Source organism: Engystomops pustulosus, unplaced genomic scaffold, assembly GCF_040894005.1.
Source record: "Engystomops pustulosus unplaced genomic scaffold, aEngPut4.maternal MAT_SCAFFOLD_225, whole genome shotgun sequence".
NCBI lineage: Eukaryota > Metazoa > Chordata > Amphibia > Anura > Leptodactylidae > Engystomops > Engystomops pustulosus.
The window spans coordinates 16,819-40,503 of record NW_027285104.1 but is presented as its reverse complement, the minus strand read 5'-3'; the positions used below and the strand labels follow the sequence as shown (position 1 = coordinate 40,503).

General features: G+C 58.0%; 1 protein-coding gene across 1 annotated transcript; it reads left to right on the top strand.

Moving 5' to 3' along the window:
* Positions 1-476: 476 nt before the first annotated feature.
* On the top strand, positions 477-20,235 carry TULP3 (TUB like protein 3). The gene is made up of 11 exons (XM_072132091.1): positions 477-635; positions 2,428-2,479; positions 4,340-4,508; positions 4,739-5,092; positions 14,642-14,745; positions 14,821-15,018; positions 15,237-15,349; positions 15,472-15,589; positions 15,663-15,761; positions 15,868-16,039; positions 19,094-20,235. Exons 1-11 carry the CDS (start codon positions 601-603, stop codon positions 19,225-19,227), a joined length of 1,548 nt encoding a protein of 515 aa, XP_071988192.1. The 5' UTR covers positions 477-600; the 3' UTR covers positions 19,228-20,235.
* Positions 20,236-23,685: the final 3,450 nt, after the last annotated feature.

Here is a 23,685-nt window from a genome sequence, read left to right as displayed (position 1 = left end):
TATAGGCTGTGCTTTGTTCTGGGGCTGTATTTCTGTACTGAGCTTGGTTCTGGTGCTCTGTACAGGCTGTGCTTTGTTCTGGGGCTGTATTTATTTACTGTACTATTATAAAAGTGGAGGCCATTATTATAAGGTTTTGAGGGACACTATTATCCGGGGGCTGAGATAATTTTGGGATTGGTGGAGAATGGCGCTGCATACACTACAGGTACTATATCTGATTACCTGGAGGGGCTGTCTGTAGTATATAAGTGATTTGGGGGCCTGTGTATATTGTGGCTCCTCTGGTGCCGGGCAGGTGTGTGAGAGGCCGCATGTACCGGCTCTGTATTATACGGGGCTTCTGTCTGTGTCCTTATTATACATAAAGTTTTCCATCTTGAACCTCCAGAACTTCTGTGTCTCCCCCAGTGTTTGCCTAGCTCCGCCCCTCATTCCACCGTGTTGGCTCCGCCCCTTGGACGCTCAGTCATTTCTCCAGCCAATCCTGAGAGACTCCTGACCAATGGCAGGACAGCACACTGCGGGGTGCGGTTGTTAGGAGCAGGGTGGTTGCTAAGGGACTGGACTCGGGAATCTAACGGGAAAAAAAGCGACGACATGGAGAACAGCGGAGACTGGGGAACCGGAGCCAGGTACCGGGGGGAGAGAGAAAGAGGGGGAACCGGAGCCAGGTACCGGGGGAGAGAGAGAGGGGGAACCGGAGCCGGGTACCGGGGGGAGAGAGAGAGGGGGAACCGGAGCCGGGTACCGGGGGGAGAGAGAAAGAGGGGGAACCGGAGCCAGGTACCGGGGGGAGAGAGAGGGGGAACCGGAGCCAGGTACCGGGGGAGAGAGAGAGGGGGGGAACCGGAGCCAGGTACCGGGGGGATAGAGAGAGAGAGAGAGGGGGAACCGGAGCCAGGTACCGGGGGGAGAGAGAAAGAGGGGGAACCGGAGCCAGGTACCGGGGGGGAGAGAGAAAGAGGGGGAACCGGAGCCAGGTACCGGGGGGGAGAGAGAAAGAGGGGGAACCGGAGCCAGGTACCGGGGGGAGAGAGAGGGAGAGGGGGAACCGGAGCCAGGTACCGGGTGAGAGAGAGAGGGGGAACCGGAGCCAGGTACCGGGGGGAGAGAGAGGGAGAGGGGGAACCGGAGCCAGGTACCGGGTGAGAGAGAGAGGGGGAACCGGAGCCAGGTACCGGGTGAGAGAGAGAGGGGGAACCGGAGCCAGGTACCGGGGGGAGAGAGAAAGAGGGGGAACCGGAGCCAGGTACCGGGGGGGAGAGAGAAAGAGGGGGAACCGGAGCCAGGTACCGGGGGGATAGAGAGAGAAAGAGGGGGAACCGGAGCCAGGTACCGGGGGGAGAGAGAGGGAGAGGGGGAACCGGAGCCAGGTACCGGGGGAGAGAGAGAGGGGGAACCGGAGCCAGGTACCGGGGGGAGAGAGAGGGGGAACCGGAGCCAGGTACCGGGGGAGAGAGAGAGGGGGGGAACCGGAGCCAGGTACCGGGGGGATAGAGAGAGAGAGAGAGAGGGGGAACCGGAGCCAGGTACCGGGGGGAGAGAGAAAGAGGGGGAACCGGAGCCAGGTACCGGGGGGGAGAGAGAAAGAGGGGGAACCGGAGCCAGGTACCGGGGGGGAGAGAGAAAGAGGGGGAACCGGAGCCAGGTACCGGGGGGGAGAGAGAGGGAGAGGGGGAACCGGAGCCAGGTACCGGGGGGGAGAGAGAGGGAGAGGGGGAACCGGAGCCAGGTACCGGGGGGAGAGAGAGGGAGAGGGGGAACCGGAGCCAGGTACCGGGGGGAGGGAGAAGGGGAACCGGAGCCAGGTACCGGGGGGAGAGAGAGGGAGAGGGGGAACCGGAGCCAGGTACCGGGGGGAGAGAGAGGGAGAGGGGGAACCGGAGCCAGGTACCGGGGGGAGAGAGAGGGAGAGGGGGAACCGGAGCCAGGTACCGGGGGGAGAGAGAGGGAGAGGGGGAACCGGAGCCAGGTACCGGGGGGAGAGAGAGAGAGGGGGAACCGGAGCCAGGTACCGGGGGGGAGAGAGAGAGAGGGGGAACCGGAGCCAGGTACCGGGGGGAGAGAGAGAGAGGGGGAACCGGAGCCGGGTACCGGGGGAGAGAGAGAGAGGGGGAACCGGAGCCGGGTACCGGGGGAGAGAGAGAGGGGGGGGGGGAACCGGAGCCGGGTACCGGGGGAGAGAGAGAGGGGGGGGGGACCGGAGCCGGGTACCGGGGGAGAGAGAGGGAGAGGGGGAACCGGAGCCAGGTACCGGGGGAGAGAGAGGGGGGGGGACCAGAGCCGGGTACCGGGGGAGAGAGAGAGGGGGGGGAACCGGAGCCGGGTACTGGGGGTGGCTGAGAGGGGGTAGAGCCTCATATCTAGATGCAGACCCCCCATCATCAGCTGCTCAGATACAGATATGACTATTTGTGTTCCCAGTATCCTGGATGATGAGAATGCCCGCCTCCGCCAGCTCAAGCTCCACAACCAGGTGGGTGCAGGGGGGATATGGCACTGGCATGTGCTGGGTGCAGGGTACATGTAAGGTGGTAGGCGGTGGGTCTGTAGTGTGTGTGGGGTGGCAGGTGGTGGAGATACGATGGGTGCTGGGTACAGGACTGGCATGTGCTGGGTGCAGGGTACATGTAAGGTGGTAGGGGTGGGTCTGTAGTGTGTGTGGGGTGGCATGTGGTGGAGATACGATGGGTGCTGGGTACAGGACTGGCATGTGCTGGGTGCAGGGTACATGTAAGGTGGTAGGGGTGGGTCTGTAGTGTGTGTGGGGTGGCATGTGGTGGAGATACGATGGGTGCTGGGTACAGGACTGGCATGTGCTGGGTGCAGGGTACATGTAAGGTGGTAGGGGTGGGTCTGTAGTGTGTGTGGGGTGAGAGGAAGGCAGACAATGGAAGGCAGTCAGCGCTCTAGTAGTATTATTTGGAGAAACAATGGATATTGTTGAATAGGATGATTGGAGAGAGGCTCACCGGATGTAGTGGTGCTAGATTAGGCACAACACTATTTAACGTTCTGGACCGGAGTGTCAGAGGTGCTGCATTTGGACAGTGGTTATCCGGACGCGGTTGCCAGGACGGTCGGGATCTTGGTACGGAGAGGTAGATGGGGTACTGTCACATGTGGCGCACACAATGATTCAGGGTGACTCGTCGGGTGAGGTTTAGAGGATTGTTTATTACTGGTCTCGGAACACAACGCGTTTCTCAGGTGATAAGAGACTGCCACGCGGGGGTTGAGGTGTTTGTTGCGGCGGCTATGTGTGTGGGGTGGCATGTGGTGGAGATACGATGGGTGGTGGGTACAGGGTCCCTATGTGGTGGGTAGGGGTAGACCTGCAGTGTGTGTGGGTTGGGTGTAGGTGGGGTACACCGTCCCTATATGGTGGGTAGGGGTAGACCTGCAGTGTGTGTGGGGTGGCATGCTGGGGAGACATGATGGATTGTGGGGTACAGGACTGGCATGTGGTGGGTAGGGGTAGACCTGCAGTGAGTGTGGGGTGGCATGTTGGGGAGACATGATGGATTGTGGGGTACAGGACTGGCATGTGGTGGGTAGGGGTAGACCTGCAGTGTGTGTGGGGTACAGGACTGGCATGTGGTGGGTAGGGGTAGACCTGCAGTGTGTGTGGGTTGGGTGTAGGTGGGTACAGGACTGGCATGTGGTGGGTAGGGGTAGACCTGCAGTGTGTGTGGGTTGGGTGTAGCTGGGGTACACCGTCCCTATATGGTGGGTAGGGGTAGACCTGCAGTGTGTGTGGGGTGGGTGTAGGTGGGTACAGGGTCCCTATGTGGTGGGTAGGGGTAGACCTGCAGTGTGTGTGTGGGGTGGCATGCTGGGGAGACATGATGGATTGTGGGGTACAGGACTGGCATGTGGTGGGTAGGGGTAGACCTGCAGTGTGTGTGGGGTGGGTGTAGGTGGGTACAGGACTGGCATGTGGTGGGTAGGGGTAGACCTGCAGTGTGTGTGGGTTGGGTGTAGCTGGGGTACACCGTCCCTATATGGTGGGTAGGGGTAGACCTGCAGTGTGTGTGGGGTGGGTGTAGGTGGGTACAGGGTCCCTATGTGGTGGGTAGGGGTAGACCTGCAGTGTGTGTGTGGGGTGGCATGCTGGGGAGACATGATGGATTGTGGGGTACAGGACTGGCATGTGGTGGGTAGGGGTAGACCTGCAGTGTGTGTGGGGTGGGTGTAGGTGGGTACAGGGTCCCTATGTGGTGGGTAGGGGTAGACCTGCAGTGTGTGTGTGGGGTGGCATGCTGGGGAGACATGATGGATTGTGGGGGACAGGACTGGCATGTGCTGGGTATGAGATGCTATCCCTCGCCCGCAGCGCGCCCTGCTGGAGCAGAAGCAGAGGAGGAAGAGGCAGGAGGTGCTCATGGTGCAGCCCAACCAGGAGCCCAGGGGGCGCCGCGGGAGAGTCAAGAAGAGCGAGGAGCAAGCTCCCCTGATGCAGTGCGAGACCCCCAGATCTGCCCCCTCAGATGTCGTCTTACATGGTGAGTCCAGGAGGTGGCAGCACAGTACAGGATGATCCTGAGCGTATAATGGGGTCCCACCACACCTGGGAACCAGTGAGACCCCCAATCCTGCTTACAGGGGGGTGTATACTATAAGGTCATGTGTCCCCTGTCTACCCAGGACAAAGACAGATGGGGGTAAGAATTGGGTGGGTGAGATGTTTGCCCCCTGAGCTGCAGTGATGGTTCTGGCTGCTCCTCACACACAGGGATAGACGGTCCGGCCGCCTTCCTCACCTCCGACCTCCAGGATCCCGAATATAAGATCCACATCCTGTCAGTGGGAGAGACCTGTCCTGATGACATCACATCCGACGACTCCAGGCCGACCTCCAGAGAGGTGAACGGCAGGTGTGACCCCGCCCCGGGCAAAGCCAAAGAACGGAGAGGCAAATCTCATGTCCCCGAGTCTCCGCCTAACACCAAGAGAACCGTAAAGGAGGTAAAGACCCCCGACCCCCCCAGAGAGGCTCCACAGAGGCCGCGACCTGAGGAGGAGGAGGAGGAACCAGCGCAGCCAGAGGTGTCCAAACGTGACCTACAGGAGATGCTGCAGGAGAGAGGTGAGTGCTCCCTAATATTACTGACCCACATCCTGTATTATACTCCAGAGCTGCACTCACTATTCTGCTGCTGGTGCAGTCACTGTGTACATACATGACATTACTTATCCTGTACTGATCCTGAGTTACATCCTGTATTATACCCCAGAGCTGCACTCACTATTCTGCTGCTGGTGCAGTCACTGTGTACATACATGACATTACTTATCCTGTACTGATCCTGAGTTACATCCTGTATTATACTGCAGAGCTGCACTCACTATTCTGCTGCTGGTGCAGTCACTGTGTACATACATGACATTACTTATCCTGTACTGATCCTGAGTTACATCCTGTATTATACCCCAGAGCTGCACTCACTATTCTGCTGCTGGTGCAGTCACTGTGTACATACATGACATTACTTATCCTGTACTGATCCTGAGTTACATCCTGTATTATACCCCAGAGCTGCACTCACTATTCTGCTGCTGGTGCAGTCACTGTGTACATACATGACATTACTTATCCTGTACTGATCCTGAGTTACATCCTGTAAATCTTTTATTTTATATAAAAGTGAAAAACATAACAATAATAAACATAAATAAAGCCATAACTTCTGGCAAAAGAAATACAAAAGAACAAATATAAACGAAAATAAACTTACAAAACCTCCTGGACCAGCCACACACACACCACACACTCAGCATGAAAACAAACAAAACCTTCACCCAGTCCCACCACCTAATTTTTTTTTTTTTTTTTTTTTTTTTATATCAAAATACACAGCAAAATACACATAAATAAATAAACAATAAACACAGAAATAACAATGAATATAACGGAAGTAACATTAATAACATTAAATAACATAAAATAACCTAAAATATAACTAACTAAATCCCACGCCCATCACCCTCCCCCCCAGACACTGGTCTAACGTCCAAAGTTCGCGTTATATAGTCCAGACCAGTGCCCAGGATCGTACAGTCCAAGTCCAGTCCACCCCCCTCCCAACCTAACACCCTAACACCAACACCCCAAAACCAACCAACCTATATACACACAAGAACTATAACTACATATAACTATACACACTGTACATAAGATACAAACACATTAAACATATCAACATATATCAAAACCACATAAAGCCCAGGTTCGGCGCCTGCAAGCCCAACATCACTATAACCTCAGATACAAAACAAAAATCTACAGTGTCAGCTTCAGCCCAACACCAGGAGAGGAGATGACAGACTAAGGGACACTAAAGGAGAACCCCCTCCAAAGGAGAGAGGCCCTCCCCGTGCCCAGCCCCTCATACTCCAGAGAGCGCACCTTCACCAGGTCACCCAGAATGTTCCTAACCACCTCATCCACCGGGAGGATTTTACGCTGCGTCGAAACTAAGCACCGTGCGTTCCACGTGTGGTACCTGACCACTAGGCTAACTAGGAATAACGTGCAGCGGTCCCGGCCACCCAGGCCTCTGAATGCTCCATAGGCCCACTCCGCATAGGAGAGACCGGCCAACCCGGGCCAATGGATGGAAGCGCCCACCCGGTTGTACACCTCTGTGTTAAAGGGGCACTGAAGCAGGAAGTGGTCCATGCTCTCCAGCAGGCCACCGCACTCCTCCCGGGGACAACCCCTTTCCTCAGAGCTCCTACACTTCAGATTGTCCCTCACACACAGCTTTCCATGGAAGCAGCGCCAAGTCACGTCCCAAAACTTCAAGGGGATCCTGATGGAATTCAATAAACTCAAACCCACCCCAAGATCCCGACTTGGGCAATCCCTGAGGGCCAGAGGCTTCTGGAAACGGGCAAACAGAACCCTTTTGTCAAGGATTTTCCTCGACATGGTCCTGATCTCCCACATTCCCAGACCCCACCGGCGAATCACCTTCAGAACCGGGGTAGCGTAAGCCGGAAGATGCCCATGCGGTGTGCGGAGATCCTTCACTTGTCCTCCTGTCTCCCATTCCTGGAAGAAAGGCCGAAACCATCCCCTACAGGAGTATACCCACGGAGGAGCCCTCTCTTTCCAGAGGTTTGCTACATTGATTTTAAGAAAGGTATTCACTAGGAACACCACAGGGTTGACCATACACAACCCTCCTTGTCTCCTCGTGCGGTAAGTAACCTCCCTCTTGATTAGGTTCAGCCTATTCCCCCATAACAGCTGGAAGAACAGACTGTAGACCCGAGTCCAGAGGGGTTCTGGCAACATGCACACACTGCCCAGGTAAATCAGCAATGGGAGCAGGTAAGTTTTGATCAGATTAACCCTTTCTCTGAGGGTCAAAGACCAACCCTTCCACTGGTCCACCCTCTGAGCGGCGATCTTAAGCCTGCCGTCCCAGTTTTGCATGGGGTAATCCCCCTGGCCAAATTCGATGCCGAGAACTTTGGCAGAGTCTTGGGGCCCTGGAAGAGTGTCCGGGAGATCAAAGCCTGGACCTCCCTCTCCCAGCCAGAGACTCTCACACTTATCCCGGTTGATCTTGGACCCAGAAGCCTCTGAGTAGCGGTCAACCTCTGACATCACCCATTGCGCCTCCCCTCTCGAGGACACAAAAACAGTGACGTCATCAGCATACGCTACCACCCTTAGAGTGGCTTCCGGTGCTGCCCGGTCCATCCCGACTCCCACCAACGGCCCACGATCAACCCTCCTAAGGAATGGGTCAATCGCGAACACGTACAGTAGTGGGCTCAGAGGACAACCCTGGCGAACACCAGACCCAACCTCAAAAGAGCGGCCAATCCAACCGTTCACAAGCGGGAAACTCTCTGCCCCTGCGTACAAAACTTTCAGCCAATTGACAAACCCACCCGGCAGGCCATACCTCAGAAGGACAGACCAGAGGTACTCGTGGTTAACCCGATCAAACGCTTTTGCCTGATCCAAGGACAGCAAGTACCCCTTCCAGTTACCAGCCCTGCCCTGCTCCACTGCCTCCCGGACACAAAGCACAGCACTAAATGTACTGCGGCCTGGAACAGAGCAGTGCTGGGTCCCCGAAAGGAGCCGGGGTGCAAACTGCACCAGCCGATTAAACAGCACCTTTGCCAAAACCTTTCTGTCCGTATTGAGAAGCGCTATGGGACGCCAGTTCTCAATACGAGATCGGTCCTTACCCTTTGACAGGATGATCAGGGCAGACCTCCTCATTGACTTCGGCAGAGCGCCCGAGGAAAGACACTCATTGAATACCTCAGTCAAGAGGGGAACCAAGGCGTCCTTAAAGGTCTTATAAAACTCAGATGTTAAGCCATCCGGACCCGGCGATTTCTTGAGGGCGAGCCCTTCAATCGCCCGGCTGACTTCCTCTTCCCTAATCATCTCTGTCAAAACATCAAGAGAGGGGTCTACTCCTGGCTCAGGGACAGTTTCAGCCAGGAAAGCCGACATCACATCCCGATCTAGATCCTTCCTGCCCAAGAGGTGCGAGTAGAAGGATCTGACGACCTCCAGAATCCCTGATCTGGACCTTTTCAGGGACCCCGTACTGTCAACCAGTCCCGTGACAACTTTACCATTCACTGACATCTTGCAGTTTCTGTAAGGGTCGGGCGAGCGGTATTTCCCGTAATCCCTCTCAAAAACCAAAGATGCGTGTCTATCGTACTGACACCTCTTCAGCAAGGATTTCACTCTGGAGATGTCCTCACGACTACCTCCAGTCGAGACGAGATGCTCGAGTTTCCTCCTCAGGCCCTGATACAGGCGGTACCTGTCCAGGCTCCTGAGGCTCGAGAGCTGGCGGAAGAATCTCGCCACCCTTTTCTTGAGCATCTCCCACCACTCTGACTTACTGCTACAAAGGCCCAGCAATGGTACCTGGCTCTGAAGAAAGTCCTCAAAGGATTGTCTGATCTCCGCTTCCTCCAGGAGAGACGAATTGAGCTTCCAGTAGCCTCTTCCCATCCGGGGGGTATCTGTAACATTCAGAGAAAACAAAATTAGACAGTGGTCGGAGAACTCCACCTCAACAACGGACACTGCTGAAGAGATGGCTTCCTCCTTTAAATAAAACCTGTCTATTCTAGACCTGCAGCTACCCCTATAATAGGTGAACCCCGCGTGGCCTGGGGTGTGCCGGATGTGGACATCCACCAGGCGAGCCTCACTAGCTATGCTATTAAGAGCGACGCTATCATAAGTCAGCTTGTCTCTGGAACCTCCCCTATCCTGGGACCTCGTGACAGCATTGAAGTCCCCTCCAAAGACCACCTGCCGACTTGTAAAAAGGTAGGGCTTGATCCTCATAAAGAGACACTTCCTGTCCCACTTGGACTGGGGACCATAGATGTTAATTAGGCGCAGTTCTTGTCCCTTCATGAGGACATCCAGGATCAGGCACCTCCCCATTTCTAACTCAATAACTCGTCGGCATTCTACCGGTGCGGTAAAAAGGACCGCCACTCCGCTATACGGCTCGGCCGCAAGAGACCAATAGGAAGGCCCGTGTCTCCATTCCCTCTTAGCTTTAAACACGGCCGCCAAATCTGGCAGCCTGGTCTCCTGCAAAAATAAAATGTCGGCTTCAACACGGCCGAGAAAATCAAAGGCCGCAAATCTAGCCGCATCAGACTTAATGCTGGCGACATTAATGGACGCCAGCGTCAACGGAGTGGGTGCCGCCATCATGAGTGATTGAGTTAGACGGCTTTTTTCTTACTAACTCCCTTCCCTCTACTGTCCTCTGAGGATGATCCCTTTTCCCTTTTCCCTTCAGAATTGGGGCAACTTCTTTTTAACGAAATTGAGGTGTCCATGTTATTACTGGCCCCCAAGGACCCACCCGGACCACCCTCTCCTTCGTCCTTGTCTCCTGGCTCTGAGTCAGTCTCCCACTCTGAGGACCCGGCTTCCCCAGAGGATAGAGACTCGGCGCCCCCTGCAGGCTGCTCCGCCGCCACCTCCAGAACCCCACCCTCAGCCTCTCCTTCCGAGGAGGCGATCTCATCGAGGGTGAGGAACTGGTTGGAAAGCTCAACCAGAGGGGAGGAAGTTTTCCCTTCCTTAGGTACCTTAGATGCGCCGCGTTTTTTCTTTTTCTGCTTGCGCTTATTTTCTAGCCAAATCCTGTTATCCTCATCCATACTCTCATAATGGGAGGACGTGGAGGACATGGCACCTTTCTCGCGCTCCATCCTCCTGACCTCCTCATCCAACTCATCATCCCTCAGGGCCTCAGTAGCATGACCAGCCTCTGAGGAAGGACCAAGGGTCACCCCAGCAACCTGAGGCTTCCCCAGTTCTCTCCCTTTTTGTCTGGCTTCAAGCCGCCTCAACTGAGAAGGTGACTTATTCTTACTTTTCTTCACAGGCCCCTCAGCTCCTCCACCTCTGCTGGTACCTTCCCCAGCAGAAGCAACCTCCTGGCTCTCCTCCACTGGGGTCACAACCGCATTGGCAAAGGAGCGAGGACAACGGCTGAAAGGGTGACCGAGCTCACCACACAGGTTACACCTAATGTCCTTACAGGATGCAGCGAGATGACCTAGCCCACCACACAAAGCGCACTTCTGCACTTGGCAGCTGGCGCTAAAGTGTGTGGGGTCACCGCACCTGTGACAGACCTTCGGCTGCCCCTGGTAGAAAATCAGGATTCTGTCCCGCCCAAGAAAGGCTGAAGAGGGAATGTGGGCGACTGTGCCGCCTGAACACTTCAACTTCATCATGAAGGTCCAGGCTCCAGACCAAATGCCAAATTCATCGCGGTTTTTCTGAGGTACCTGTACAACCTCACCATAACGACTTAGCCACGTCATGATGTCCATGCAAGAAAGTGACTCGTTACGGGTCAAAACGGTCACTTTCTTGACTGTGTTTTGGCGAGACACTGCTTGCACAGCAAAGTCTCGCCATGCGGGCTCGTTCTTTGCCAGCTCATAATTCGACCAGAAGAGCTCTAAGCCCTCCGGCCGAACAAAGCTGACATCAAACTCCGGAGTACCATAAGGATGTATCAGGGCAAAGATGTCACTAGCCCTGAAGTTCATCTTCAGGAGGAGCTCCACCACCCTTGACCTGGGTGGGCATGCGTCACTGCCCCTCCAGCGAAGACGAACCACATTCCTACGGGCAGCTCTGGGCCCGGTTGTGGGTAAAGACCATACAGTCTCTCCCCCCCTTTTCTCTTGGAAGGCTGCCAGGCCATGCCTCTCTGTCCAGAAGGACAGATCAACCTCTCTCCCCTCTACAGTGATTGACTTTTCCCCTCTCCTGAGAGCCTCCAGAAGACGCCTTTGCAAAACGCTGTTCCCAGAGCCAGGAGACAAGGAGTTAACCCCACTTGCCCCAGCGGTGACACTCGCATAGCTCCTTATGGGAGCGGCCACCACTGGGGGTGCAGATGGACCAGCACTCACACCAGGATCCCCCTCAGCGCCATTCACCACCCCCACATTCACCACACTATATACATTACTGCCTCGCTTCCTTGCATCACTGCCTCGCTTCCTTGCATCACTCACACCAGCTGGGCCAGGAGGACCTGGGGTTGCCTCGGCGTCACTGGGCACTGGGGGTAGAGCTACCTCCATAGCTGATACAGCCTGAGAAGAGGCAGCTCCAACCCCGATCTTACTTGTGCCCTCTGCCTCATTGGCATTAACCCCTTGTTGTCCAGCAGTTTTTCTAAGGTTTGAGCATTGCTGCTCACTAGATGCAAGAGGCCTCCTGTCTTTATTTACTCCGGACAGTCTCTTATGGTCATCTCCAGGGTCAGATGCACCAATACAAAATAACACTGTTCCTGCACCCTTTCCCACAGGCTGCACAAGACGCTTGGGAGGCGCCGCACCACAAGTCCCAGCAGCCCCATCACACTGCCGCTGCTCACCGGAGCTAGAGGCAGCCACAGCGCTAGGGGCCACAGGAGCCACCGCCACTGCCCCTGGCACCGGGCCACCCCCCCCTCCCACTGGGGGGCAGCGCACAGTACCAGGACCTGCTGGATCGCCCTCACTGTCCGGCCTTTCGGCCGATGCCTTCCCTGCACCATCCTTGCTACTACAAACAAGGCTGGTGCTCTGCGCCATGATGGAACGTGGCTTTGCACTCTCCCCGCACCCTGGCACCGAGTCCACTGCAGGATTCGTGCTGGGCTGGGTAACGGGGCCTACACGACAGGCTGGCACTGCTGCCCGCCCGGAGGGAACAGGGAGGGGACGAAACACCAGATTCACCTCCTCAGACGCCTTGGTCTTCCTGGCTCTCTTCTTTCTCTTTGGGTCGTCATCTGGCATATCATCGCCGAAGGAGAAGTTCTGGAGGTGAACTGGGGACTCAAGCTGACGGATCTGAGCCATTAGCGCCCCCCCCTGGCCGCTGTCATCACTTTCCTCCTCCAGGTTGGCAGAGCCGCAGCCTGATGGTAATGGCGCTTGCTCCGCAGGCAGCCTGTCGTGCGAGGCCTGCTGGTGTTGGTGCAGGCCACCAGACGGACACGGCAGGTCTTCCTCATCCTCCTCATCATCGCCATCATCCGCCTGGATCTCAAGCCCCTTCAGCTTTCTCAGCTGCTCTTGTTGCATTTTTTCAAATCTGGTGTCATTCTCAAGCTTTTCCCGGAACGGACCGCTGTTTTCACGGATAAGCCGACGCTTCTCCTCCAGAGCGGTGACCTCGGCTTTAAGCCTGTTGATGGTGGTAAGAAGATCAGGCTTCTTCTTCTTAGTGGCCACCCCCGCTAGGGCCAAGGTCTCCCTTATCTCCTCCTGGAGCCTCCTCAGCGCTTTTCCAGCTTCCTCGTACTCACGGAGGTGCTCAGCAATCCGGGAGCCATAGATGGAAGCAGACTCCCGGGCCTTCAGGTCACCCCATGCTTTTTGCACACCTCCGTGAGCACCCAGCTTTTCAGCTGAACCACCCAGCTTTCCCGCACAGTCACTCAGCTTTCCAGGAGGAGCACTCAGGCTGATGTTACTTGCCTTGATCTTCTGTGAACCGGAGACCTTGCGGCTTCCCTGGGTCTTGGGGGTGGCAGCCGAGGTCACATCGCTGCGTCCTTGGCTCCGGGCAGATCTTCTCACCCCTTCTGCTTTGGCCGGTAACTTGTTTCTCCTGCCCCCCGCCGGCCTGGTCCGGGAGGCAGAAGCCTGGGATTTTCCTGGCTCACTCATCCCAGTAACCCACTCCCTCCCTGGGGAGGAGAGAGCAGGCCTGGGTGGATGGAGATTGCTCCAGGTGGTGCAGGAGCTCAGCAGCACACAACCACACCCTCCAACAGCTCACAGCAGAATGAGTCAGCACTCACTATTCTGCTGCTGGTGCAGTCACTGTGTACATACATGACATTACTTATCCTGTACTGATCCTGAGTTACATCCTGTATTATACCCCAGAGCTGCACTCACTATTCTGCTGCTGGTGCAGTCACTGTACATACATGACATTACTTATCCTGTACTGATCCTGAGTTACACCCTGTATTATACTCCAGAGCTGCACTCACTATTCTGCTGCTGGTGCAGTCACTGTGTACATACATGACATTACTTATCCTGTACTGATCCTGAGTTACATCCTGTATTATACCCCAGAGCTGCACTCACTATTCTGCTGCTGGTGCAGTCACTGTGTACATACATGACATTACTTATCCTGTACTGATCCTGAGTTACATCCTGTATTATACTCCAGAGCTGCACTCACTATTCTGCTGGTGCAGTCACTGTGTACATACATGACATTACTTATCCTGTACTGATCCTGAGTTACATCCTGTATTATACCCCAGAGCTGCACTCACTATTCTGCTGCTGGTGCAGTCACTGTGCACATACATGACATTACTTATCCTGTACTGATCCTGAGTTACATCCTGTGTTATACCCCAGAGCTGCACTCACTATTCTGGTGCTGGTGGGGTCACTGTGTACATACATGACATTACTTATCCTGTACTGATCCTGAGTTACATCCTGTATTATACCCCAGAGCTGCGCTCACTATTCTGCTGCTGGTGCAGTCACTGTGTACATACATGACATTACTTATCCTGTACTGATCCTGAGTTACATCCTGTATTATACCCCAGAGCTGCACTCACTATTCTGCTGCTGATGCAGTCACTGTGTACATACATGACATTACTTATCCTGTACTGATCCTGAGTTACATCCTGTATTATACTCCAGAGCTGCACTCACTATTCTGCTGCTGGTGCAGTCACTGTGTACATACATGACATTACTTATCCTGTACTGATCCTGAGTTACATCCTGTATTATACTCCAGAGCTGCACTCACTATTCTGCTGCTGGTGCAGTCAGTGTACATACATTACATTACTTATCCTGTACTGATCCTGAGTTACATCCTGTATTATACTCCAGAGCTGCACTCACTATTCTGCTGCTGGTGCAGTCACTGTGTACATACATGACATTACTTATCCTGTACTGATCCTGAGTTACATCCTGTATTATACCCCAGAGCCGCACTCACTATTCTGCTGCTGGTGCAGTCACTGTGTACATACATGACATGTTCCTTCCAGTAGGGGGCACTATGACTTCCTTTCTGTATGATATTGGTCTCTTCTTGCAGGGATTTCGGACAGTCTCCGGTTTGATGAAGAATCTTCGGATGACGATGAGGAGGAGTCTGGGAGCACTCGTCCTGGATCTTCCTCCAGTAAAAAGTCGCTATCTGTGAGTATTGGGTTCTGGATTATTATTGGTCGGCCGATGCTCCTCCTACATTAACCCTTCCTTTGCGTATTGCAGGACTCGGCCTCTGCAGACACTGCTCCAGCAGCACCTCCTGGAGAAGCGGTGGATGTGGGAGATCTGAAGGAGTTTGCTTTACGTCCAGCACCTCGTGGCAGCACCATAAGGTGTCGGGTCAGCCGTGACAAAAAGGGGATGGACCGGGGGCTGTATCCCACCTACTACATGCACCTGGAGCGGGACGACAACCGCAAGGTGAGTAGCGAGGGAATCAGTATCGGTCTTATCAGAACATACTGTAGGGTATCCTGCGGCGCCCCCGCAGGACAAGTGAAGTATTACAGGTTACTAACATGTTAGATATGATCAGTCATACTAGTGCGAGGGTCCGTCATGTCATTGTGTTACAGCAGGGGGCGCCACTTTAAGCTCTATTTAGGATTTGCTCCTCATGTTCTTCTTTCCTCTCGCAGATTTTCCTTCTCGCCGGTAGAAAGAGGAAAAAGAGTAAAACCTCCAATTACCTGATCTCCATCGACCCCACGGACATGGCGCGGGAGGGGGGCAGCTTCATAGGGAAGCTCCGGTACGTATCGCCCTATACAGGGGAATGGGTAATGGCTGGGATCAGGGAAACCTCAGATCCCCACTGGTAAACCCCTCAGATGCTGCGGCCCAGTTAACCCTCTGTCGTCCTGGTTCTGCTAGATCCAACCTGATGGGGACCAAGTTCACGGTGTACGACAGCGGAGAGAACCCGGCCAAGGCTCGCGGTATCCTGGATGGCGACAGCAGCGTGCGTCAGGAGCTGGCGGCGGTTTGTTACGTACGTACTGATGGCGGTCACAGCGCACCGGGTTATTGTCACCGCGCGCCTCTAATGTCCTCCCCTCCAACAGGAGACCAACGTCCTGGGGTTCAAGGGGCCGAGGAAGATGTCCGTGCTCATACCGGGGATGAATATCAACCACGAGCGCGTTCCCTTCCAGCCGCAAAATGTAAGTCCTTTAACCCTTTCACCGCCACTTGCAATACCAGATCCTGCCACAAGGAGACGGGTGGCGCTGTAGTGGGATGTAACGCACAGCGGGGATTGTGTTGCAGGAGTCGGAGAGTCTTCTGTCCCGGTGGCAGAGTAAACGTCAGGAGAACATCATCGAGCTGCACAATAAGGCCCCGGTGTGGAACGACGACACCCAGTCCTACGTGCTGAACTTCCACGGCCGCGTCACCCACGCCTCGGTCAAGAACTTCCAGATCGTCCACGATAATGACCGTGAGTGGGCTGGGGGCTGACCCCCGGGGCTGGTGGTCTGGGCTGGGGGCTGACCCCCGGGGCTGGTGGTCTGGGCTGGGGGCTGACCCCCGGGGCTGGTGGTCTGGGCTGGGGGCTGACCCCCGGGGCTGGTGGTCTGGGCTGGGGGCTGACCCCCGGGGCTGGTGGTCTGGGCTGGGGGCTGACCCCCGGGGCTGGCGGTCTGGGCTGGGGGCTGACCCCCGGGGCTGGCGGTCTGGGCTGGGGGCTGACCCCCGGGGCTGGCGGTCTGGGCTGGGGGCTGACCCCCGGGGCTGGCGGTCTGGGCTGGGGGCTGACCCCCGGGGCTGGGGGCTGACCCCCGGGGCTGGGGGCTGACCCCCGGGGCTGGGGGCTGACCCCCGGGGCTGGCGGTCTGGGCTGGGGGCTGACCCCCGGGGCTGGCGGTCTGGGCTGGGGGCTGACCCCCGGGGCTGGCGGTCTGGGCTGGGGGCTGACCCCCGGGGCTGGCGGTCTGGGCTGGGGGCTGACCCCCGGGGCTGGCGGTCTGGGCTGGGGGCTGACCCCCGGGGCTGGCGGTCTGGGCTGGGGGCTGACCCCCGGGGCTGGCGGTCTGGGCTGGGGGCTGACCCCCGGGGCTGGCGGTCTGGGCTGGGGGCTGACCCCCGGGGCTGGCGGTCTGGGCTGGGGGCTGACCCCCGGGGCTGGCGGTCTGGGCTGGGGGCTGACCCCCGGGGCTGGCGGTCTGGGCTGGGGGCTGACCCCCGGGGCTGGCGGTCTGGGCTGGGGGCTGACCCCCGGGGCTGGCGGTCTGGGCTGGGGGCTGGTGGTCTGGGCTGGGGGCTGAGCCCGGGGCTGGCGGTCTGGGCTGGGGGCTGACCCCGGGGCTGGCGGTCTGGGCTGGGGGCTGCCCCCGGGGCTGGCGGTCTGGGCTGGGGGCTGACCCCGGGGCTGGCGGTCTGGGCTGGGGGCTGACCCCGGGGCTGGCGGTCTGGGCTGGGGGCTGACCCCGGGGCTGGCGGTCTGGGCTGGGGGCTGACCCCGGGGCTGGCGGTCTGGGCTGGGGGTCTGGGCTGGGGGCTGAGCCCGGGGCTGGCGGTCTGGGCTGGGGGCTGACCCCCGGGGCTGGCGGTCTGGGCTGGGGGCTGACCCCCGGGGCTGGCGGTCTGGGCTGGGGGCTGACCCCCGGGGCTGGCGGTCTGGGCTGGGGGCTGACCCCCGGGGCTGGCGGTCTGGGCTGGGGGCTGACCCCCGGGGCTGGCGGTCTGGGCTGGGGGCTGACCCCCGGGGCTGGCGGTCTGGGCTGGGGGCTGACCCCCGGGGCTGGCGGTCTGGGCTGGGGGCTGACCCCCGGGGCTGGCGGTCTGGGCTGGGGGCTGGCGGTCTGGGCTGGGGGCTGGTGGTCTGGGCTGGGGGCTGAGCCCGGGGCTGGCGGTCTGGGCTGGGGGCTGACCCCGGGGCTGGCGGTCTGGGCTGGGGGCTGCCCCCGGGGCTGGCGGTCTGGGCTGGGGGCTGACCCCGGGGCTGGCGGTCTGGGCTGGGGGCTGACCCCGGGGCTGGCGGTCTGGGCTGGGGGCTGACCCCGGGGCTGGCGGTCTGGGCTGGGGGCTGACCCCGGGGCTGGCGGTCTGGGCTGGGGGTCTGGGCTGGGGGCTGAGCCCGGGGCTGGCGGTCTGGGCTGGGGGCTGACCCCCGGGGCTGGCGGTCTGGGCTGGGGGCTGACCCCCGGGGCTGGCGGTCTGGGCTGGGGGCTGACCCCCGGGGCTGGCGGTCTGGGCTGGGGGCTGACCCCCGGGGCTGGCGGTCTGGGCTGGGGGCTGACCCCCGGGGCTGGCGGTCTGGGCTGGGGGCTGACCCCCGGGGCTGGCGGTCTGGGCTGGGGGCTGACCCCCGGGGCTGGCGGTCTGGGCTGGGGGCTGACCCCCGGGGCTGGCGGTCTGGGCTGGGGGCTGACCCCCGGGGCTGGCGGTCTGGGCTGGGGGCTGACCCCCGGGGCTGGCGGTCTGGGCTGGGGGCTGACCCCCGGGGCTGGCGGTCTGGGCTGGGGGCTGACCCCCGGGGCTGGCGGTCTGGGCTGGGGGCTGACCCCCGGGGCTGGCGGTCTGGGCTGGGGGCTGACCCCCGGGGCTGGCGGTCTGGGCTGGGGGCTGACCCCCGGGGCTGGCGGTCTGGGCTGGGGGCTGACCCCCGGGGCTGGCGGTCTGGGCTGGGGGCTGACCCCCGGGGCTGGCGGTCTGGGCTGGGGGCTGACCCCCGGGGCTGGCGGTCTGGGCTGGGGGCTGACCCCCGGGGCTGGCGGTCTGGGCTGGGGGCTGACCCCCGGGGCTGGCGGTCTGGGCTGGGGGCTGACCCCCGGGGCTGGGGGTCTGGGCTGGGGGCTGAGCCCGGGGCTGGCGGTCTGGGCTGGGGGCTGAGCCCGGGGCTGGCGGTCTGGGCTGGGGGCTGAGCCCGGGGCTGGCGGTCTGGGCTGGGGGCTGAGCCCGGGGCTGGCGGTCTGGGCTGGGGGCTGAGCCCGGGGCTGGCGGTCTGGGCTGGGGGCTGAGCCCGGGGCTGGCGGTCTGGGCTGGGGGCTGAGCCCGGGGCTGGCGGTCTGGGCTGGGGGCTGAGCCCGGGGCTGGCGGTCTGGGCTGGGGGCTGAGCCCGGGGCTGGCGGTCTGGGCTGGGGGCTGAGCCCGGGGCTGGCGGTCTGGGCTGGGGGCTGAGCCCGGGGCTGGCGGTCTGGGCTGGGGGCTGAGCCCGGGGCTGGCGGTCTGGGCTGGGGGCTGAGCCCGGGGCTGGCGGTCTGGGCTGGGGGCTGAGCCCGGGGCTGGCGGTCTGGGCTGGGGGCTGAGCCCGGGGCTGGCGGTCTGGGCTGGGGGCTGAGCCCGGGGCTGGCGGTCTGGGCTGGGGGCTGAGCCCGGGGCTGGCGGTCTGGGCTGGGGGCTGAGCCCGGGGCTGGCGGTCTGGGCTGGGGGCTGAGCCCGGGGCTGGCGGTCTGGGCTGGGGGCTGAGCCCGGGGCTGGCGGTCTGGGCTGGGGGCTGAGCCCGGGGCTGGCGGTCTGGGCTGGGGGCTGACGTGTCCTCTTCTCTCTGCAGCGGAGTACATCGTCATGCAGTTTGGCCGGGTGGCGGAGGACCTCTTCACCCTGGACTACAGCTACCCGCTGTGCGCCCTGCAGGCCTTCTCCGTGGCCCTCTCCAGTTTTGACAGCAAGTTGGCGTGTGAGTGAGGACGGGGAGCGTGGGCACCCAGGAGATTGTCAGGGTGTGAGGCAGGGGGGTCCCTGTGCTGGACCCCCATCTGCTCTCTGTACTGTGGATGTAATCTACGCTTTGCACATAGAAACGCGTCATGGACTGACCCTGAGACGACCCCTCACACGACGTGTACAGCGCTGTGTATAGTAACTGCTGCCTTATATCAGCTTTATGTACGGGAGCCCCAGCCTTATAATCCTAATATTCAGCCCATTGTGCGGCGCTGCGTATGGTGGCTGCGGCCCCGTGTGCTCGGCGCTGCGTATGGCGGCCTGGGCTCCGTGTGCTCGGCGCTGCGTATGGCGGCCCGTGGCCCCGTGTGCTCGGCGCTGCGTATGGCGGCCCGTGGCCCCGTGTGCTCGGCGCTGCGTATGGCGGCCCGTGGCCCCGTGTGCTCGGCGCTGCGTATGGCGGCCCGTGGCCCCGTGTGCTCGGCGCTGCGTATGGCGGCCCGTGGCCCCGTGTGCTCGGCGCTGCGTATTTACCTTATGGCCACTAGGTGGTGTCTCCTCTCTCTGTCCAGTAAGGGGAGACAGCGCCCCAGTTATCATTAAATGCTGGGAGTTGTAGTTCCCCTTGGACAATAGGCCACCACTGATCATCTCATCTGATCTCTTCGCTCCACAACAACCAATCAGATGTGACTATTTATATAAAAGGGAAAGCTGCCGTCTGATTGGCTGAGTCCGGGGCACATCTGCTGCGATGTCTGTAACATTTCCGGGATTTTATAATTAGATGATTATTATATGAAGAGTCTCTAACCAATGACCGGCGCGGCGCCACCTAGCGTCACGGCCAATAGAAGCGCCACATGTGGGGGCCCCGGCCTCCAGAATTTTTATGAATTTTATCTTCAATCCTCCAATCATGTAAAGGGATCGTTAGCTCGGAGCTCCGCCCACAGCCCGCCGAGCGCCAGAGCAGCAAAAACGGAAATTTTATATTGTGAATTTTGACAATAAAATTATTGTATTTCAGCTTTGGACCAAAAATCCTTTTTATTGCGTCTTCTGTGAGGAAGCGGGGTGTATAATAGGAGGAGGTGACAGAGGGTGCAGGGTATATAATAGGAGGAGGTGACAGAGGGTGCAGGGTATATAATAGGAGGGGGTGACAGAGGGTGCGGGGTATATAATAGGAGGAGGTGACAGAGGGTGCGGGGTGTATAATAGGAGGAGGTGACAGAGGGTGCAGGGTATATAATAGGAGGAGGTGACAGAGGGTGCGGGGTATATAATAGGAGGAGGTGACAGAGGGTGCAGGGTATATAATAGGAAGGGGTGACAGAGGGTGCAGGGTATATAATAGGAGGAGGTGACAGAGGGTGCAGGGTATATAATAGGAGGAGGTGACAGAGGGTGCAGGGTATATAATAGGAGGAGGTGACAGAGGGTGCGGGGTATATAATAGGAAGGGGTGACAGAGGGTGCAGGGTATATAATAGGAGGAGGTGACAGAGGGTGCAGGGTATATAATAGGAAGGGGTGACAGAGGGTGCAGGGTATATAATAGGAGGAGGTGACAGAGGGTGCAGGGTATATAATAGGAGGAGGTGACAGAGGGTGCGGGGTATATAATAGGAGGAGGTGACAGAGGGTGCAGGGTATATAATAGGAGGAGGTGACAGAGGGTGCGGGGTATATAATAGGAGGGGGTGACAGAGGGTGCAGGGTATATAATAGGAGGAGGTGACAGGGGGTGCAGGGTATATAATAGGAGGAGGTGACAGAGGGTGCAGGGTGTATAATAGGAGGAGGTGACAGAGGGTGCAGGGTATATAATAGGAGGAGGTGACAGAGGGTGCGGGGTATATAATAGGAGGAGGTGACAGAGGGTGCAGGGTGTATAATAGGAGGAGGTGACAGAGGGTGCAGGGTGTATAATAGGAGGAGGTGACAGAGGGTGCAGGGTATATAATAGGAGGAGGTGACAGAGGGTGCAGGGTATATAATAGGAGGAGGTGACAGAGGGTGCAGGGTGTATAATAGGAGGAGGTGACAGAGGGTGCGGGGTGTATAATAGGAGGAGGTGACAGAGGGTGCAGGGTATATAATAGGAGGAGGTGACAGAGGGTGCAGGGTATATAATAGGAGGAGGTGACAGAGGGTGCGGGGTGTATAATAGGAGGAGGTGACAGAGGGTGCGGGGTATATAATAGGAGGAGGTGACAGAGGGTGCAGGGTGTATAATAGGAGGAGGTGACAGAGGGTGCAGGGTATATAATAGGAGGAGGTGACAGAGGGTGCAGGGTGTATAATAGGAGGAGGTGACAGAGGGTGCGGGGTATATAATAGGAGGAGGTGACAGAGGGTGCAGGGTATATAATAGGAGGAGGTGACAGAGGGGGTGACAGAGGGTGCAGGGTATATAATAGGAGGAGGTGACAGAGGGTGCAGGGTATATAATAGGAGGAGGTGACAGAGGGTGCAGGGTATATAATAGGAGGAGGTGACAGAGGGTGCAGGGTATATAATAGGAGGAGGTGACAGAGGGTGCGGGGTATATAATAGGAGGGGGTGACAGAGGGTGCAGGGTATATAATAGGAGGAGGTGACAGAGGGTGCAGGGTATATAATAGGAGGAGGTGACAGAGGGTGCAGGGTATATAATAGGAGGAGGTGACAGAGGGTGCAGGGTATATAATAGGAGGAGGTGACAGAGGGTGCAGGGTATATAATAGGAGGAGGTGACAGAGGGTGCAGGGTATATAATAGGAGGAGGTGACAGAGGGTGCAGGGTGTATAATAGGAGGGGGTGACAGAGGGTGCAGGGTATATAATAGGAGGAGGTGACAGAGGGTGCAGGGTATATAATAGGAGGAGGTGACAGAGGGTGCAGGGTGTATAATAGGAGGGGGTGACAGAGGGTGCAGGGTATATAATAGGAGGGGGTGACAGAGGGTGCAGGGTATATAATAGGAGGAGGTGACAGAGGGTGCAGGGTATATAATAGGAGGAGGTGACAGAGGGTGCGGGGTATATAATAGGAGGAGGTGACAGAGGGTGTAGGGTATATAATAGGAGGAGGTGACAGAGGGTGCAGGGTATATAATAGGAGGAGGTGACAGAGGGTGCAGGGTATATAATAGGAGGAGGTGACAGAGGGTGCAGGGTATATAATAGGAGGAGGTGACAGAGGGTGCAGGGTATATAATAGGAGGAGGTGACAGAGGGTCCAGGGTATATAATAGGAGGAGGTGACAGAGGGTGCAGGGTGTATAATAGGAGGAGGTGACAGAGGGTGCAGGGTGTATAATAGGAGGAGGTGACAGAGGGTGCGGGGTATATAATAGGAGGAGGTGACAGAGGGTGCAGGGTATATAATAGGAGGGGTGACAGAGGGTGCAGGGTATATAATAGGAGGGGGTGACAGAGGGTGCAGGGTATATAATAGGAGGGGGTGACAGAGGGTGCAGGGTATATAATAGGAGGAGGTGACAGAGGGTGCAGGGTATATAATAGGAGGAGGTGACAGAGGGTGCGGGGTATATAATAGGAGGAGGTGACAGAGGGTGTAGGGTATATAATAGGAGGAGGTGACAGGGGGTGCAGGGTATATAATAGGAGGAGGTGACAGAGGGTGCAGGGTGTATAATAGGAGGAGGTGACAGAGGGTGCGGGGTATATAATAGGAGGAGGTGACAGAGGGTGCGGGGTGTATAATAGGAGGAGGTGACAGAGGGTGCAGGGTATATAATAGGAGGAGGTGACAGGGGGTGCAGGGTATATAATAGGAGGAGGTGACAGAGGGTGCAGGGTGTATAATAGGAGGAGGTGACAGAGGGTGCGGGGTATATAATAGGAGGAGGTGACAGAGGGTGCGGGGTATATAATAGGAGGAGGTGACAGGGGGTGCAGGGTATATAATAGGAGGGGGTGACAGAGGGTGCAGGGTATATAATAGGAGGAGGTGACAGGGGGTGCAGGGTATATAATAGGAGGAGGTGACAGAGGGTGCAGGGTATATAATAGGAGGAGGTGACAGAGGGTGCAGGGTATATAATAGGAGGAGGTGACAGAGGGTGCAGGGTATATAATAGGAGGAGGTGACAGGGGGTGCAGGGTATATAATAGGAGGGGGTGACAGAGGGTGCAGGGTATATAATAGGAGGAGGTGACAGAGGGTGCAGGGTATATAATAGGAGGAGGTGACAGAGGGTGCAGGGTATATAATAGGAGGAGGTGACAGAGGGTGCAGGGTATATAATAGGAGGAGGTGACAGAGGGTGCAGGGTATATAATAGGAGGAGGTGACAGAGGGGGTGACAGAGGGTGCAGGGTATATAATAGGAGGAGGTGACAGAGGGTGCAGGGTATATAATAGGAGGAGGTGACAGAGGGTGCGGGGTATATAATAGGAGGAGGTGACAGAGGGTGCAGGGTATATAATAGGAGGAGGTGACAGAGGGTGCGGGGTGTATAATAGGA

Excerpts from the sequence above, each read along its gene's own strand:
- TULP3 (XM_072132091.1), top strand. The coding sequence starts at position 601 with ATGGAGAACAGCGGAGACTGGGGAACCGGAGCCAG. Across the intron at positions 14,746-14,820 it reads CCAGTAAAAAGTCGCTATCT|GACTCGGCCTCTGCAGACAC; the intron begins GTGAGTATTGGG and ends TGCGTATTGCAG. Across the intron at positions 15,350-15,471 it reads AGCTTCATAGGGAAGCTCCG|ATCCAACCTGATGGGGACCA; the intron begins GTACGTATCGCC and ends TGGTTCTGCTAG.